This window comes from Micromys minutus (genome assembly GCF_963924665.1).
Source record: "Micromys minutus genome assembly, chromosome: 3".
Lineage (NCBI taxonomy): Eukaryota > Metazoa > Chordata > Mammalia > Rodentia > Muridae > Micromys > Micromys minutus.
The window spans coordinates 65,973,942-65,991,671 of NC_137972.1; the positions used below are offsets into that span (position 1 = coordinate 65,973,942).

At 43.9% G+C, this 17,730-nt stretch overlaps 1 protein-coding gene across 1 annotated transcript in view; it reads left to right on the forward strand.

The window, feature by feature from the left end:
- Nucleotides 1-17,730, forward strand: part of TRPM1 (transient receptor potential cation channel subfamily M member 1) — a gene marked incomplete at both ends in the record, with an annotated part of 117,539 nt that overhangs the window by 88,250 nt on the left and 11,559 nt on the right. Inside the window, 6 exons of the mRNA XM_080913675.1 lie at nucleotides 2,666-2,917; nucleotides 5,378-5,552; nucleotides 6,817-6,837; nucleotides 7,957-8,101; nucleotides 9,337-9,539; nucleotides 10,124-10,256. Coding sequence (XP_080769801.1) covers nucleotides 2,666-2,917; nucleotides 5,378-5,552; nucleotides 6,817-6,837; nucleotides 7,957-8,101; nucleotides 9,337-9,539; nucleotides 10,124-10,256 — 929 coding nt within the window. The remainder of the gene's footprint in view (nucleotides 1-2,665; nucleotides 2,918-5,377; nucleotides 5,553-6,816; nucleotides 6,838-7,956; nucleotides 8,102-9,336; nucleotides 9,540-10,123; nucleotides 10,257-17,730) is intronic.

Consider the following 17,730-nt stretch of genomic DNA (forward strand, 5'->3'; position numbering starts at 1 on the left):
GGGGTCTCTTAAATGAGCCAGAAACTCACCTTTTTCGTTAGACTGGCCGAGAAAGTCTCTGGATCCCTCTGTCTCTGCAGCATTCCTGCCCCCATCACAGCGCTAGGGTTATAGGCACACACCACCATCTCCAGATTTTACATTAGTTCCAGCCATCTGAACTCGGGGCCTCATGCTTGCCCGAGAAATAGTTTCCCCCACCCCCCAGATCCTTCTCCTTAGCCCTCAGAATGGCATGTATACCGTAACTCTATGGGGACTACGGGGTCACACTGTGCACCTGTGCAGTTGGCCCCTTATTCAAGGGGCACTCAGACAGGAGGAAAGGAGGCCAGAGAAGGAGCTGAATGGGGCGTGGCTTCAGAAAGAAGCTGTTCTCAGTGTAACCCCACTGAAAGAAAAAAGCCCTCAAAGAAGGGAGAGGCGTTTCTTACCCACATCAGTTGTTTGGCACCAAGCACCACGGTGACTCCAATTACCCAAGGGCAGGCCTCCCAGAATGGGGCAGGTGTGGGCCGCCCAGCAGCACCTGCAGCAAATGGGTGGGTGGCGTGCCCACCTGGTGAGAGGCTCCAGGGAACCTGGGCAGGGCCCAGAGCATCTGCTGCAAGCAGAGGGGCCCAGTTCCTAAAGGAAGTGCTTAAAAGGAACAAACACACTCCTACTCAGGACATGGTGGGGGTTGGGGGAGCCAAGAAGGCAGTTTCTGCCGGAAGCTTAGGAAACGCCACTGAGAATGGGTCTTTCTGCTGTCACCCTCAAGTCTGAGCTTAAATACACCCACGAACAGCAAATTTTTATCCAGGCCGGACAGGAGCTTAAAGTGGAAAACCACACAGTACCGACTGTTGATCAACCAATACTGTTATTTTGTGATTACTATTGATCTCATCCAGTAGAGTGAGTTTGATGTAGCTGGTCTTTGATGTCTGGGGATTCCCTCCACACCCCGCCCTCTTGCATAGCTACTGTTACTTCTCTGGCTTGGCCCCATTAGATTTCCGTGGCTGTCACATCCAGGACTTGCCCAGGGGCCTGTCTGACCATTATACAACGTGTAGGGTGCGGAGGTGACGGGGCACACATGGAGGAGGCAGAGGACAGTTTTGGGAATCCATTTTTGTCTCTCTACCTTTATGTGGGTCCCATGTGATAAAACTCATGTCATCAGGCTTGTATGGCAAGTGTCTTGACCCACTGATCCAACTTCTACCCCTGCATCAAGATCTGGATCCGGCCTATAGTTACCGGAAAGACAGGGCAGCTGTCGGCCAGCACACACGGCTTGCTGAGACAGCGAGCCCTTCTGTGTTAGTTGATAGACAGCTAACACCCCACTGGGATCTACACATGCTAACACCCCACTGGGATCTACACATGCTAACACCCCACTGGGATCTACACATGCTAACACCCCACTGGGATCTACACATGCTAACACCCCACTGGGATCTACACATGCTAACACCCCACTGGGTTCTACACATGTTAACACCCCACTGGGATCTACACATGTTAACACCCCACTGGGATCTACACATGTTAACACCCCACTGGGATCTACACATGCTAACACCCCACTGGGATCTACACATGCTAACACCCCACTGGGATCTACACATGCTAACACCCCACTGGGATCTACACATGCTAACACCCCACTGGGATCTACACATGCTAACACCCCACTGGGATCTACATATGCTAACACCCCACTGGGATCTACATATGCTAACACTCCACTGGGATCTACACATGCTAACACCCCACTGGGATCTACACATGCTAACACCCCACTGGGATCTACACATGCTAACACCCCACTGGGATCTACACATGCTAACACCCCACTGGGATCTACACATGCTAACACCCCACTGGGATCTACACATGCTAACAACCCACTGGGATCTACACATGCTAACACCCCACTGGGATCTACACATGCTAACACCCCACTGGGATCTACACATGCTAACACCCCACTGGGATCTACACAGCTAACACCCCACAGGGATCTTACACGGGGTATAAAGCCATACCCTGGCATGGCTGCCTTGTACTCTGTGTGCCTCTGCTGTGCCTGCCATGACTTTACATGTATGACTATGCATACTACCGGCTTCACTCCGTGGGAGTGTCCTCTTAGTCAGCAGTGATGTGGAAAAGGGATATCTCAGGCAGGAGAGAAACTCTGGTACAACTTTCCCTGATTTCTCATGTCTAACTTGAGAAGGAATTTTGGCAAGCCCATGTTTCCCAGTTCTATCCAGCCACCCTCTGCCAGGTGGGTCATCCTGTGGTGACAGAGAACTTGTCCCTGCACTGGAGTTGGTCTTCTGTACAGTTCTGGAGTGTGAGCCAACAGGCATGGATCCAGATAATTAAAAAGGGAATCAAAAGGCAGCTGTTGCAATTACAGCCAGAAGGAGATAATTTGGAAGGCATTTCCTGAGTCCCTGCATCTAAGAATACAGAGGACTCTGTGGAATTTCCCCTTCTAGATATACCCTTGGCCAGAAAAATTCACGTGCAGAGTTCTTGAGACACAAAGGCCCCAGGTGCACTGGACTGTCCAGGAATGCTTATCTTTCCTAGATCTTCACGAAGATAAGGCTTCTAATAGGACCCTCTCAGCTTATTGCTCTTTGGGGTTTACTTGCAGATCCTCATGTCGGAACCAGGCAAACTCAGCCAGAAAATCAAAGTGTGGCTCCAGGAGTACTGGAACATCACAGACCTCGTGGCCATTTCCATGTTCATGGTTGGAGCCATCCTTCGCCTCCAGAACCAGCCATACATGGGCTATGGCCGGGTCATCTACTGCGTGGATATCATCCTCTGGTACATCCGAGTGTTAGACATCTTTGGTGTCAACAAATACCTTGGCCCCTATGTGATGATGATCGGAAAGATGGTTAGTAACAATTCCTTATGAGTAACCAGATAACTTGGCATTAGAACACCAGAACGAGCTAGGGTGTGGCTGCCTTTGATTTCATTCAGTCTTTCCTTTGCATAACATGTGCAATTGCCCTGCATGCTGACATTTTCATAAACTCCAATAGGAAAGCATGAGTTGCTCATTTCCTACACACACCCTGACATAGACATTTATATCTCACTGTGTACTGGGGACCTGATACTTGGCTTCTTCCTTCTTCTGGGTCATATTTAAACATAGTCTCATTAGCTGCATTTGTCAAAATTGTTCTGCTTCTGTTTCAATAATAAGAAAAAAGAAAATGTCCTTCATATTTTCTAAGAATTTGCTTTGCTGTTCCTGGACATAAGAGAGCCTGAGTTCTTAGATGCAGTAAGAGTCCGACAGCACACTGGGGAGTGACTGAGAACACTGGCTGTTCTTCCGGAAGTCCTGGGTTCGATTCCCAGCACCTGCATGATGGCTAACAACCATCTGTAATTCCAGTACCAGTGGATCTAATACCTCTTCTCACTTCTGAGCGCACTGTACACATGTTACATAGACATACATGCAGGCAAAGCACACATACCCGTAAGCTAAAATAATTCTAAATGTAAAAAATTCAGCAGTCACAGTTGTATCTCGATATACTTGCTCTGTATCTCGAAAGCTAGAACTGTCACGCAAATAATTCAGACTAGGATCTGGATTTCATGCTTTAAGAAGTAGCATTCATTTTTAGAAAGCCTTCATAGTAAAATTCAGATTGTTAACTTCCTAACCTTTGGCAGAAATCGGTGACAGTGAGACCTAAGGTTGGCCCCTGCCTGTAATCCAACAGTCTTTGGCTCATATAATCTATCCGGAGGATGGAGGAAGCTGTGTCCTTTGGATGATTAGTATGAGTAAAATCCATGGTGACATTAATTTCAAGACGGGTCACAGAATGTGAGACTGCTTACAAATCAGCAAGTTATTCCTGATTATTAAAATGGACTATGGCAGGACTAGTCCCAGAAGAAAGGCAATCCTCTAATTTACATAACAATCAACTAATAGGATAATAGAGTAATAATTATTAACTTAATAAAGCCAGTAGATTTGAGCTACAGAACATATGGTTTAGTTAATTCCAGTAAGGACTTTGATCCTCAGAGGTGATCAAAATTAAGGATTACAGAATCTAGAGAGACGGCTAAATGGTTAAGGACACTGGCCATTCTTCTAGGGACTCCGAGTTTGTTTGAAACCAAGCAGCCACGTGTTGGCCCACAACTGTCTGTAGCTCCAGTCCCAAGTGATCTGATACCTTCCATTGGCATTGCATGTATGTGGTGCCAACAGACTTGTAGGCAAAGCACCCATATGAATAGAACAGTGTTTTGGTTTGTTTTTAATTGGGGGTTATAGTAGTTTAACACTGGCAATGTAGCTCAGTACCTGCCCAGCACACATGAGGACCTAGCACCACAAATGGGGGGGGGGATGGAATTTATATCAGCTTTGCTTCCTGAGCACTCAGCACCAATGTGTGTCCTCACAATTCTTCATGTCTTTATTTCCAAGATGCATTCTCTCTTGCTGTTGCTCCTAAAACCTCCCATGTCTTTTGATATGAGTCCTTCCTTTCTCTCTTTCCTTGTCATTTGTAAGACAGGGTCTTTACTAGCTCTGGCTGGCCTGGCAATCATTATGTAGACCAAACTGGTCTCAAATTCACAAACCACCCCTCCCCCACCTCTGGATTCAAGTGTTGGTATGCTGCCATGGCCAGCCCTTTGTTTGTTTGCAGTTATAATTACCAGGAGAGCATCTGTGTATGGGTGTGTCATTTGGCTCTTTGTCACCGTAATAAAATGCAACTTATAAAAGAAAATGTATATTACAGCTCACAGGCATGGTTGGCTGAGCCTGTTGCTTTGGGTGTGTGTCAAAGGACTATCTCAGGTAAAAGTGCATGTTAGAGCAAGCATGCTTACAGAGTAAGGCAAGGAGAAAAGAGAGAGGAAGGTGACCAAGTTCAACCCTCATCCTGATGGCTTAAGGACGTCGAAAAAAGCCGTACCTCTCAAAGGTCTCATCTCTATCCCGGGGATCAATAGCGTCAACCTGAAAACTAACCCTTTAACACAAGGCCTTTAGTGTCGGGTATTCTAGATACAAACTCAAAAACATAATTCAAAAGCCTTCTGTGAGATGCATTCTAGAACCAAAGTAGAGTGATGGACTGCAATAAAAAGAAAAGCAAGAAAGATCCTGTGCAGATGGAGGCAGCAGGGTTCTGGGATAGGGCAAGTACTTTATAAAAGATATAAAGAGCCTGTGGATGAGAAGGAAAGATGGGAAAGAAGCCTTCATCATAACCAAAGTGAGCCCTTTAGAGCGCAGCAGCATGAGCCAGTGAGAACTTGGTAGGAGTCAAACTGTAAGACGTGTGTTCTTCCTGTGTAGATGATTGACATGCTGTACTTTGTGGTCATTATGCTGGTTGTGCTGATGAGTTTTGGAGTAGCTCGGCAAGCCATCCTGCACCCAGAGGAGAAGCCTTCTTGGAAACTGGCCCGGAACATCTTCTACATGCCCTACTGGATGATCTATGGAGAGGTGTTTGCAGACCAGATAGACCGTAAGACTAGAATTCATAGTAAGACTCTCTTCCCTGCTTCCAGGGCAGATGATCAGTTCCAAATTAATGGAAGAGCACTCATTGATTTGCAAGTAAAATATTTTTCATTTTGCCACAGGCATTGGATGGTTTTATGAAGAAATAAAATCAGACTGAAGTGTAGATTTTGAAGTACTAACCATTTTTCTCTAAAACCCACTCTCTAGAGTTCTAAGTCTCACATCCCTTAAGCTGTTGGCTGTGACATCACATGATATAGCCCCAGCTATTACATTAATTAGTTCACAACAACCATAGTTACCTAGGCAGGGCCCACACAAGACGAGGATTATTAATAAGTCAAGGTACTGGGAATGTTTCACAGGGCCTTACACTTTACCTCTGATCTGCTGGCTATCACTATCAATAGACTTTGGGAAGGGAGGAGAATCACTGCATTTAGTTGTGTATCCTCTGCTGAGCCTTCCAGACTCCAAAGAATAGCTCCAAACTCATGGGCAAACAGGTCATCCTGATTAATCAAAGTGGGTCACAAAACAAATGACTAGTGATAAATAGGAGAGAGAAATTTGTGGCAATGGGGTGGGGAGGGTGACAGGGGAGATAGAAAGGTGGGGATGCAAGTAATGGCTACACATTGTATACATGTGAGAAACCATCTAAAATGAATTTAATTAAATATATGTTTAAAGCAAGCAAACAGAAGTTTCTAGACTATAAACTGTAATATTTTTTATTGCTCATGTTTTTAATTATACTGGTTAATGAGAGATGATAAAGAAGTAAACAAACGAGTATGTATACTGTTTTTCTTTTTTTTTTTTTTTTGGTAACTTCATTAAATGCAGGTTTTTAGTTCCCCGTCTGGCTGTGTTGCTGTCCCTTGATATCCATTTGTGCTGATGAGTTTTTCACGCTAGGATACAGGAAGCGCTTGGGTTGTTCAACTCCACAGTTAAAAGGATCATCTGCCGGCTACATTGAGTCTTTCTAGTGCTTAACTCCTGCTGTGGCTCACAGACATATGGCTAAATACATAGTCATGAAATCCACGTCTCAGAATTAATAATAGGCACGTTTATTCTAAGCAGAACACTGCTCCCAAGCATCAGTGTGTAACTCTCGGGCTTGAGTCTTTGCACCTCTTAGTGCTTGCCTTGGCAAATTGTTTTACGCTCCTCTCACCCATCATCTTGTTCTCTTTCCTCCCCTCCTGGGACAACTGGAAAACAATTCACACTCCTTCTACCCAATGACTGCACAGTCTATGCCATGGAAATCAATCGTAAGTTCCCATGAAACTGGCGTGTTTACTTTGTGAAATGTTTTTTTTATTAAATAACCTTTTCTCTCAGCTGATTACTGATGGTCTTCCTATTTTAAAACATGTCTTCAGTTTTCTCAGGCCAATGCCTTTTTATATACCTCAAATAAAAGGAAGCCGACTGTAAGTTCCACATTGGGATCATCCTTACCCGGAATCTGAACCAATGTGTTTTCAGAGTTAATGCACAATGTAGCAAGAAAATAGCAAGAAGACAATGTCAGCTAATGGCAAACAGTTAAAGGACAGAATAGGCTTCTAACAGACAACACAGGAAGATACAATAATAGTAAATGAGTCAGTTTAATCCTTAAGAACTTGTATATAAATGGGGTGTGGCTCAATTGTACAATGCCTGTCTTGCACGTACAAACCCCTGTGTTTGTTTTTCTGCCTTCTAACCAAACAAAGCTTCTAAATGAGGTGGGGTAAAAATGAAAAAGGAAAAAATATCTGCAAATACAACAAGCTCACTAGGACTATCTCAGAGGGAAAAATATAAGTTTTATTACCTTCTTTATATGACTTGATTTTTTGCTTAGAATATTACTGCTTATGAAATACAAAAGTCAAATTAAGTCAAGTGGGGGGGGGGTACATAACTGTAATCCCGGCACGTGAGAGGCTGAGGCAGGAGGATATAAAGTTTAAGGACAGCCTGGGCTACATAGTAAGATATATCTCAAACTAAACAGGGCTGGGGTAATGACTCAGTTGGTAAATGTTAGCCATGAAAGAACAAGGTCCTGAGTTCTATTCTCTAGAAAAGTCGGGTGCAGAGGTACCCGGGGGCTCACTTGCTCAAGTGTAGCCAACAGCAGACTGCAAGCTCGGGGGGGGGGGGAGGACAGAGAGAGAGGGAGAGAGAGAGAGAGACAGAGAGACAGAGAGACAGAGACAGAGACAGAGAGACAGAGACAGCTTGCCCTAAAATATAAAGTGAAGAGCATCTGGCTTCTACACACAGGTACACAGAAACATGTATACATCACTCCAAAAGAAATAGGCTATTTAAAACACATACAATAGATGATTATCCTTTTATTACATATACAGAGCCCCCCTCCTCCTGTTTTTCAGCTCCTTGTGGTGAAAATCTCTATGATGAGGAAGGCAAGAGGCTCCCTCCCTGCATCCCTGGTGCCTGGCTCACACCTGCCCTCATGGCCTGTTATCTCCTGGTGGCCAATATCCTGCTGGTCAACCTACTGATTGCTGTTTTCAAGTATGTACCATGACAGAGTATGACAGAGGCCTCACGACCCCTGTTCATTGCTCTACAGATCTCTAATGTAGGCCCAGAAAGTTATGGTGATACCTGCATATATGTTTAGAGAAGCTTACTGAAGCTTTTAAAGAGATTGGGTTTTTGTGGCCACTTTTTTCCCCAAACTTTAATCAGTCTGGGTGTAGTCATAAATCAAATGTCCACACTCAAATACATTTAAATTTAATCTCAGCTAGTATTTTAACACTGAAGTGCACATTTTAATCTAACAGAAATATTTTCTTAGGCAACAGTCTCCTGAGATAGAGAAGTCTGAAAGAGGTTGTACTTTTCATTCATCATTAGAGACACACAAAACTGCTAACTCCACAAGCCACTGTGATCATTTTACATACGCAATATCAAATCTTATCAGGCAGAGAGGCAAAGTTGCTTAAATTACTAAATCCGGCTTTTTATAGAACGGCCCATTTGATATCCACTGAGGATGCCGACAATGCCGGATACATGTTGAAAGATACGGTTTGCATTCTGAGGTAGATTTGGGAGCAAGGTGATCACGGTGTTCAAACTCACCCTCAACCACAGAGCAGGTTCATGCCCACCACCACCCCCAAAAGAAAAGAAAAAACAAAGAAACCGAAAAAATATAGGAAAAAGTCTGCCTAGAATTAAAGTCATAGCAAGTAACAAGACAAGGCATGGTAGAGAGCTGATTCCAGCTTTGGTTTTTGGCAAAGGAGACTGCCATGGTCTCTCGACAATAATGGGGCTTTCTTAAAGCCCCAGGGCTAAAAGACAGTGCAGTCATGTGCTGAGTGGCTCCTGTTGGACGCTGACTATGACAAAGATCACACTTACCCATATTCAAAATAATGTGCGTTCTAGTCACATAAGCTCAGTAATTAATTAGCAGCTCATTTACAGAGTAAAAATGCTTTGATTTGAATTGAATGTGTGAACTCTTCAAAGTACCTTTCCATATGTGAGCTAGCACACGGAGACTTCTGTGTGGGTTTTCAAGAAAACAGTGCACACCAAAAGTCAACAACCACGCCTTGAGCATAGATAACCCACACTGGTGGATAAGGCCAACAATCAGGTGACCAAGGAGTCAGCCTCAGAGGGGTTATACCAAGTCCATCTCAAGATGTATTTTCATTTAAACCCAAGTGACCGATAAGCACAAAATCACAGTAGAAAGTAACTGTAAAAATGTTTTCCTTTTAAAGCAATACCTTCTTTGAAGTCAAGTCAATATCCAATCAAGTGTGGAAGTTCCAGCGATACCAACTGATCATGACATTTCACGACAGGCCAGTCCTGCCCCCGCCCATGATCATCTTAAGCCACATCTATATCATTGCTATGCGTCTCAGTGGTCGCTGCAGAAAAAAAAGAGAAGGGGACCAGGAGGAGCGGGACCGTGGGTTGAGTATGTTGGACATTCTTCATGTGTGTGAGCTAACTTAAAAAAAAAAAAAAAAGGCACTTCCATAGCAACCTTAGCAAAATATAGAGGTGCGTGAAAAACAATACCCAACTGCCGAGTGCTTTAGAATGTCTCTTGCTTTTTGTGGATTGGAGCTTTGCTCGCTTCTATTGTAATTAGTATTGTTAAAAGCCAAATCACAGAGACCAGAGACTGACATTCTTAAGTCTTTCTTTCATAGGAACTTCCACATGCTTCAACACCCCTTCAAACGTAAGAAGGGTGAGGGGAAAAGCTACATAACGTGCAAAAACGTTTTCTGGGAACCCTTTCTGCTTTCTGAGCAGATGCGTTTGCGTTTCACTCTTTTAAACATGACCCTTTTTGCTCCAGTCTTGGGGGGTGGGGCGTGCAGCACCGAAGGGGTGGTTAACAACTACTTGAAAGGGATCAGGAAATGACCTACCCCTGGTGTAGATTGAAGCTTAATCAAGTCAAGAGTATTAAAAAAAATTCTCAATGGCACAGCTAAACCGATCCTTCTGGAGTGGTTCCTGACGTGCCCCACACTTTCTTCCGCCACACAGAGCTGTTCCTCAGTGATGAGGAACTGAAAAGGCTGCACGAGTTTGAGGAGCAGTGCGTGCAGGAGCACTTCCGGGAGAAAGAGGATGAGCAGCAGTCGTCCAGCGATGAGCGCATCCGGGTCACAAGCGAGAGGTACGCCCCGCTCTGTACCCCACTTCTTGGGTTTTGGGCTAGGATCACAAGTAGTTGCTCAGAGTTCTCCTGCCTATTTAAATGGTGTTTTAAAGACTCACCTTCCCCCACCTCTGCATTAGTGATGCAAATTGCACATTGAAATGAAAAGTAACGTTTATTTCAAATAGGCAAGGAAAAACCTTATACTTCCGTAAGTGGGACATTTACCTCAGATCATATGTCAGTTACGGGTACCTTTGCAAAACCAAGTGGCCCACTGTGGACTGAGCTCCTCACCCTGCCGTGTGTATATAGTTCCTTGCTGTTGCAGTGATAACCAGGAAAAAAAAGATGGCTCCCACCTCTGGAATGGCACGGGAGTGAGATCTGGGAAGGCTGGGGTAAGGAGGACGTGTGCGCGTCCCATAATTCTTTGAATTGGGCAGGAGCTGTTCTGCATGATACTGCTTAACCATGATGGATGGGTGAGTGGATGGATGGATGGATGGACAGACAGACACACATAAAACAATGTATGGTTCAATGAAAGAAGGTCAAAGAGAGACAGACAGAAAGCTAGTAGTGTACCAGCCTGATCTAATTCTGTACTCTACACTGGGAATAAACAGCCAGCAAAGAAAGGGTAGGCAGGAACAAGGAACTCTTTCTAACTACATTTTCTTTTTTTTGAAATCAGCATGTTGTGACCCTTTATTGTTTAGGAAAAAACAATGTAAGCCTTTTCAGATCTTGCTAGTATATTGTTCATGATTGTTTAACTAACACTGTAGAAACAGATGCAGGAGACATGCCTGAGGACAGGGGTGGGGTGGGGTCTGGCCCATCCTTATATCCTTGAGCACTTAGAATTAGTTTTCTGATACAGATGCCAATGTATACTGAGAAACAGAAACACAAAAGGATTTGAAATGGGTTCCTCAGCCAAATTTGACCAACGAGAGCCCAATAACTGCTACTGAACTCCCAGATACATCACCCCGACCAGCCCCCAATGCCTGTGAGGCTGTTGATTCTACCCCAGCCCACATGACTAGATATGCCTCTGACATCTGGTCCCTGGACCCTCCTTTGTAATTCAACTCAGTCTGGACAGCTAAAGTGAAAGGTTTCCTGTACCAGCACTTAGCCTCAATAAAGTACATTTTTAATAAGACTTTGAAACACTAACTGATGGTTTTACAGCAGTTGCTAAGCTTCTAAAACCATGAATTATTTCTCCATAACGCAGTGAAATTTTCCATTTAGAAGTTAGACATTAATTAATTAATTGTAATGTCATCAGTTGTTCACAATGGAATTGTGTTTGGTTTTTGTTCTCCTTCTCTTCCATCTCCCTTCCCCTGGCATTGTTCGGATTTTTATCATTCTTGGACCAATGATTCATGAATGTAGTTATCAGTGCACTACCAAATCACATTTTCCTCTTGGGGCTCTGTACAGACGTAATAGGTAAGAAAATCCAGGGCAATACAAACACACTGCTTCCTGTTTTCTTGGCTGGGGTCCCCACAAGAGAAGAGAACACATTCCTGTCCCTCGGCTTCCTTTTGCTGCTCCTTGCCAAGGCTTAACTCACAGGTAACTGACTGCTCTAGGCAAGAGGAGGAGCTGCCTTCCCAGACCACCAGAGGAGCAAGAGATACAGAGAAGGGGAAGGGATGATCCGCATCTGTACCTAACTTGGAGTGCTTGTGGTTACTTTCAAAACAGACACTCATGGATTTGGAAAAGTCTGCTAACTTTTCCACCACTCCAGTTTACTCGGTCAATTCATTTCTGTGTCATATTTGCCATTTGATGACCAATTGCTCTTTCTCTCGGTGGTATCTGCATCAGCCATCAGGTGTGGGTGTGGGTCTGGCCTGGTGAGGCATGCATCAGACCTTCCCTCATGCCTCTGTTGCCCAAGTACCTTTGCAACACAAACCAGGGAGTCCTGGTGCTTTTCCCTGATGTGCTCACACAGGGCTTTGTGCATTAGGCAAGCCCCTCCCCACAGGGTCTGCTGAGCGTGTCAACATAGGAACTTAACTCAGGGCTTCCTCCTAATGCTGGGAAACAAACATGACGTTCTAACACTTATTTTTGTTATCAAATGTCAATATTTTGTAACACCCAGCATTTAGTCCCTCAGAAAGCGATTTACAGTATGATTCAGTGTTAGATAGCATAGCGCTGGGTTGAAGCAGAGGGTTCAACCCAAAGTACCACCAACTTACACACTGTCTCTCTCAGTTCTCTGAAGTATAGACAATATCTCTGGGGCTCCAGGTTCCATAAATGGCATCATTCTTCAGCTGCTTCGACAAGGCAGAAACTGAATGTCTTGATGATTGCATGTTCCTTACCTTATGCTTCTCTGGCTTCCTCAAAGCACCCTTTTCTCTCTGTCACAGGGGTTCTACCCATGTTAATCCCTCTACCAGGTCTACCCACACCTGCCTTCCCTACTCATCCTTTGAATCTCTGCTCAAATGCCAACGCCATACGAAAAGGTTTCCTGACCACCAAACACACAGTTTACTGGGTCAAGGCCACTGGACCTTAAGATGCAGTTAGCATGTCTGCATTTTGCCCACCAAGATAATTCCACAAAGTATGAGTAGAGTTTTGTGAATTAATGAATAAATGGATGTTTATCTCTTCTGACTCGACTATAAATCTTTAATCCATTCTTAATTAGTTCCTTTGAGGCAGGTGATAGGCCTCAACTTTGCTCCTTCCTGAATCATACTTTTATGTTTTGATTAGCCAAACATAATTGCAGACTCTGATCCCCCAGAAGTTTCTAGACCAGAGGTTTGGGTTTTGTTTGTTTATTATTCATTTCCATAGACTTGTGCATGAATCTAGATATAGGGCCTTCTCTTTACTCATTTTATGCCATCTGATTCTTCAAAATATACAGGACACAATGCATCCCAGGAAGTATACATTTAGATATAGTTAGTCCTGTAGTGAAGAGGCTATTAAATGGTCCAAACCTTTAATAGCGGGTTCTGATTCTTCCCAGCCCTGTTATAAAGTTGTCTGTCAGACTTGTGCATCTGAGTTAAGGGTTGTGATTCCTGAAGACTTGAGGGTTATTATTAAAAATAGGGAAAACATAGGACCATACAATGCATAGCTCCCAGAATATTTGTTATCAGCTGGGCATGGTAGCACATCCCTGTAATACCGGCAGCTGAGAGCTAAAGCAATAGGGTCAGTAGTCTGAAGTAATTCTGAGGTTTGTAGTGAGTTTCAGAGCAGCCTGAAATATATATATCTCAAAAGAGCAGGAAGAGAAACGGAAGGAAGAGGAGGAAGGGGAGGAGAAAATGTAGAAAGAGGGGAAGGAAAGATAGGGAGGAGGGAGGAACGTGCAGCAATGCCAAAACAAGGAGTAATGTTAGCAAGCATTGTTTCCTTCCACAGACAGCAAACATCCAAGACTTGGCATGACGCTATGTAGTAATGTCCACCAGCAGGAGCAAGTCAGAACTTGTTGACCTGAGCGTTTCATCCTCATGTGCACTGGTTAAATTCCCTGCTGCTGTGATAAAATCCCCAACGAAAGCATCTTACGGAAAGAAGGGTTATTTAGGCTGATAAGCTGGTGCTCACTGTGGTGAAGGTATGGCAGCAGGGGCATGAAGCTGCTGTCTCCCTGCATCTTCAGCGAGGAAGCTGAGAGACCAGTGCTCAGCTCACTTCCTTTCTTCCATTACTCCATCTGAGACCTCAGCTCATAGATGATGCCACCCACCTTGAGGGTAGGTCTTCCTGGCTCAGTTAACCTTCTCTACAAACACCCTCATATGCACACAAAGCCATGTCTCCTAGTTGATTCAAATCTAGTTGAGCTGAAAATGAGACCATCACTTCCTACCTGATGACTAGTTGGCAGTGAGTATGGTTGGCAATTGCTGGATCAACATCTCCTCAAGTGTTCTGCAAGTCTAGTATTGAATACATGGGTCTCTTCATGTCCTGCCTCTGCAATGGGTCCACAGGGCCAACTGGACTGGAAAGAGTATTTTCTGAAAAAAAAAAAAAAAAAAAAAAAAAAAAAAAAAAAAAAAAAAAAAAAACTTTAGCAGGGATCTAACTTCTAGTTTTCAAAATTGGAAGATTATTTTATCAACAGTGTTTACCCTTTTCATGTGGCTTCAGGGAAGTCTAGCACCAAAATTAATGTTTAAGTACAATAACTACATTGGTCTCGGTTTTAGAATATGTGATATATTTCTTCTTTCTTTCCCCTTAAAAATTTTGCTCCACTGCCATTTACCTTGCTTTGTTTCCTTTGTCTTGCTGTGTGGCCCACTATGGCAGTATCTTCCTGCCTCAGCCTTGGGGTGGAGCACTTAACATAAGTCTTATTATGTTTATCTCAAAACCTGCGGCCTAGAGTTTGCAAGTTACAGATTTTGAATGTAACTGGTCCTGTACCTAGAGATCTAGCCAAACATACCCATAGATTCTGGTCATTTGGGCTTTTTGTCAGATTTATGAATATGGGTTAAGTCTTAGGTCTCTGGTAGGCTTGGTAGGAAACCAACAGTTCATGGCTTTGAGATGTTATTTGGCGTTTTCTTGGCATGCGACTAGAAAGAGAAGGCACTGGTAACAGAGACTCCAACAAGAAGGAGACAGGATGGTAACTAGACAAAGAACTGAGAGGTTAATCTTAGAAAGCTGTAGAGAGCCATAAAAAGACAAAACACATGGTGGCATGAAAGACATTTGGGACAGATCGTGGCTGATTGCTTTCATCCTACAAATTAATGGCAATCAAGGCTGTTTGCACAGAAAAAGGAGTGGATTAAATGCTGGAGTTTTGTGGGCTCATTGAATGACATTCTTATTCCTCGTCTGCCTTGGAGAGCCTGTTTTAGTTACAGTTTCTATTGCCATGATGATAAAATACCATGACCAAAAGTGGTTGGGTGGAACTATTTGGCTTACATATCCTGGGTCCTAATCCCTTAATGATAGTCAAAGCAAGAACTCAAGGCAGGAATCTGGAAGCAGGAGATGAAACAAAAGCCACTGAGGAACACTGCTTACTTTGCTGCTCACCCAGCTTTTTCAAGCCATCCATGATTACTCTCTTAGGGGCGGTGTGGCTCCCAGTGAACTGGTCCCACCTGCATTAATCACCAACCAGGAACATTCACTATGGACTTCCTTCATGCAAATCTTATAAATCACATGAGGCATTTTCTTAGTTAAGGGTCCCTCTTCCAAAGTGATTAGAGCTTTTGTCAAGCTGACATAAAACTAACCAACAAAGAGCAAATTCAGAAAGAGACACAGACATTAGGCAAACAGGTAAAAAATCAACCTCATTAGCAATAGAGTTGTACTGGATGATGTGGCTCAGTGCTTGCCTGATATTTCCGGGATCAGCAGCCCCACCAAGCTTCTGCAGGACAAGACAATAGAAAACCATTTTCCTGCAGGCCTCCAACTTGCAGAGAAAGAAGGAAAAGTGTGTAGGTGGCACCCACATGAGTGCTACCATGACCATGGATCCAGTAGGGGTGATTCTAGTGGCACATGTTTACTTTCAGGAAAAAAAAAAATATACAAGATGGTTGTAGCCATGGATTGTTTGGCAGAGTTTTTAGGATGCAGCCATAAAGAAACAGCATGGCATTGCACTGGGCCATGCCAGCATAGCTCCCATGACCTTTATCAGTGACATCCTATCTCAGTTTGGGTTTTGATTGCTGTGACAAAGCTCCATGACCAAAGCAAATTAAGGAGGAAAGGGGTCGTTTGGCTTACACATCCATATAGCTGTTCATCGTGAAGCAAGTCCGGAGAGGAACTCAAATAGGGCTGGAACCTGGAGGTAGGAGCTGATGCAAAGGCCCTGGAGAAGTCCTGCTTACTGGCTTGCTCAATCTGATTTCTTATTAAAAAAGAAAAACCAGGACCACCAGTCCAGGAATGGCATCACTCACAGTAGTCTGGGCCCTCCCTGATCAATCACGAGTGTAGAAAATGCCCTACATCTCCATCTTATGAAGGCATTTTCTCCACTGAGGTTTTCTCCTTTCAGATAACACTAGCCTATGTCAAGTTGACATAAAACTAGCCAGCACACACCCTACAGCCCAAATGTAAGGATGTATTGAGCTTGGAGAGGAAGAGAGGCTCTGCTCCTCAGAACCAAGAGCAAGGATACTGTCACAATAATAATGTCACCACTGGCAGCATAAACACACTGGCTTGCCTTCTGGCACTATGTACCTTTGCCAGGCTCTGCAGCTCTGGCGATAAGAGATAAAGGGTGAGCCACTAGGAATGTAAATGGGAGAAGCAGATTGGCTCCACTCAGCAGCAGACCACAGGGTCTGGCCCACACAGAAAGTGCCTGGAGAGCTGGGGATTCAGATGCCTAGGATTCTAGGAACCCAGGAGATCTGGGGAACAGCCAATGGTAGTATGTAAATGAGGGACACGGCATCTCAGAGAGCCTAATACTCCTTTAGCAACTGCTCAGTGTGTTGTGAACGACACCGAGTGAGAAATGAGAGATTTAAGGCTCGAGCTTTATTCTGTCACTGTGAGTCTTCATCTGTCCTTTCAAGTATAAAATCTCTACAGGTCAGGACAAGGTGCTCCCCTGGGTGTTCTCCCTGTAATTACCAACCTTAAAGACAGCCCTATGAAAGGAAGCAACTGGAAATTAAAACCAGATGTAAAATTTAGAGTGGATTAGACAACTTTATGATCTATGGATCTGGAATAAAATTATAGAGTAGAAGCAGTCTTAGAACTCAAGCGCAGAATCCCGGGAGATCTTGAAACATGGTTTTATACAAGAATGGACTGGACCTAACTCCGACCAGAGCGTGTTTTGATGTGAACATTCCAGCCTGTCATTACAGAAATCTTCTGTGTAATTTAGGAGAGGTGCCTTGGAGATAAACTGTGACTTTTTTTCCCCCATGAAAAAGTGGCTGCCCTCCAAAAATGTGTTTTAATAACTGGTTCAGGGGAGAGCTCCACATGCCTAGGTCTTTTCCTTCAGAAAGACACAGAGTTTCATCATGCAAAGATAAAGGTTAAACTTACATTAACAGAGGGGAGCCCATGCAAAATCTAACAGACTTGTACCATGCACAGATAATCCCATAGAAATTAAGACAGGAGTTCCAGATATTGTCCAGAAGTTGTATATTGTTAAATCTATTATAAGGTTTCATTCAAGTTCAAAGTTTGTAGATATTGCACTAAAAACAAAATACCAATTTAGTAATCAGTATAGAGAGCTGTGGAGATGTGGAGGAGGCTGGCATTGACACCTAATTCCACACGGTCATATACTTTGACACACAGCGTCTGCAGTTCATGGGGAGCCTTCACATGTACAGTTTCAAGTGAGTCTTCTAAGACCACTGTGCTACAGCCATTGTGCTACAGTCACTGTGCTACAGCCACTGTACTACAGTCACTGTGCTACAGCCACTATGCT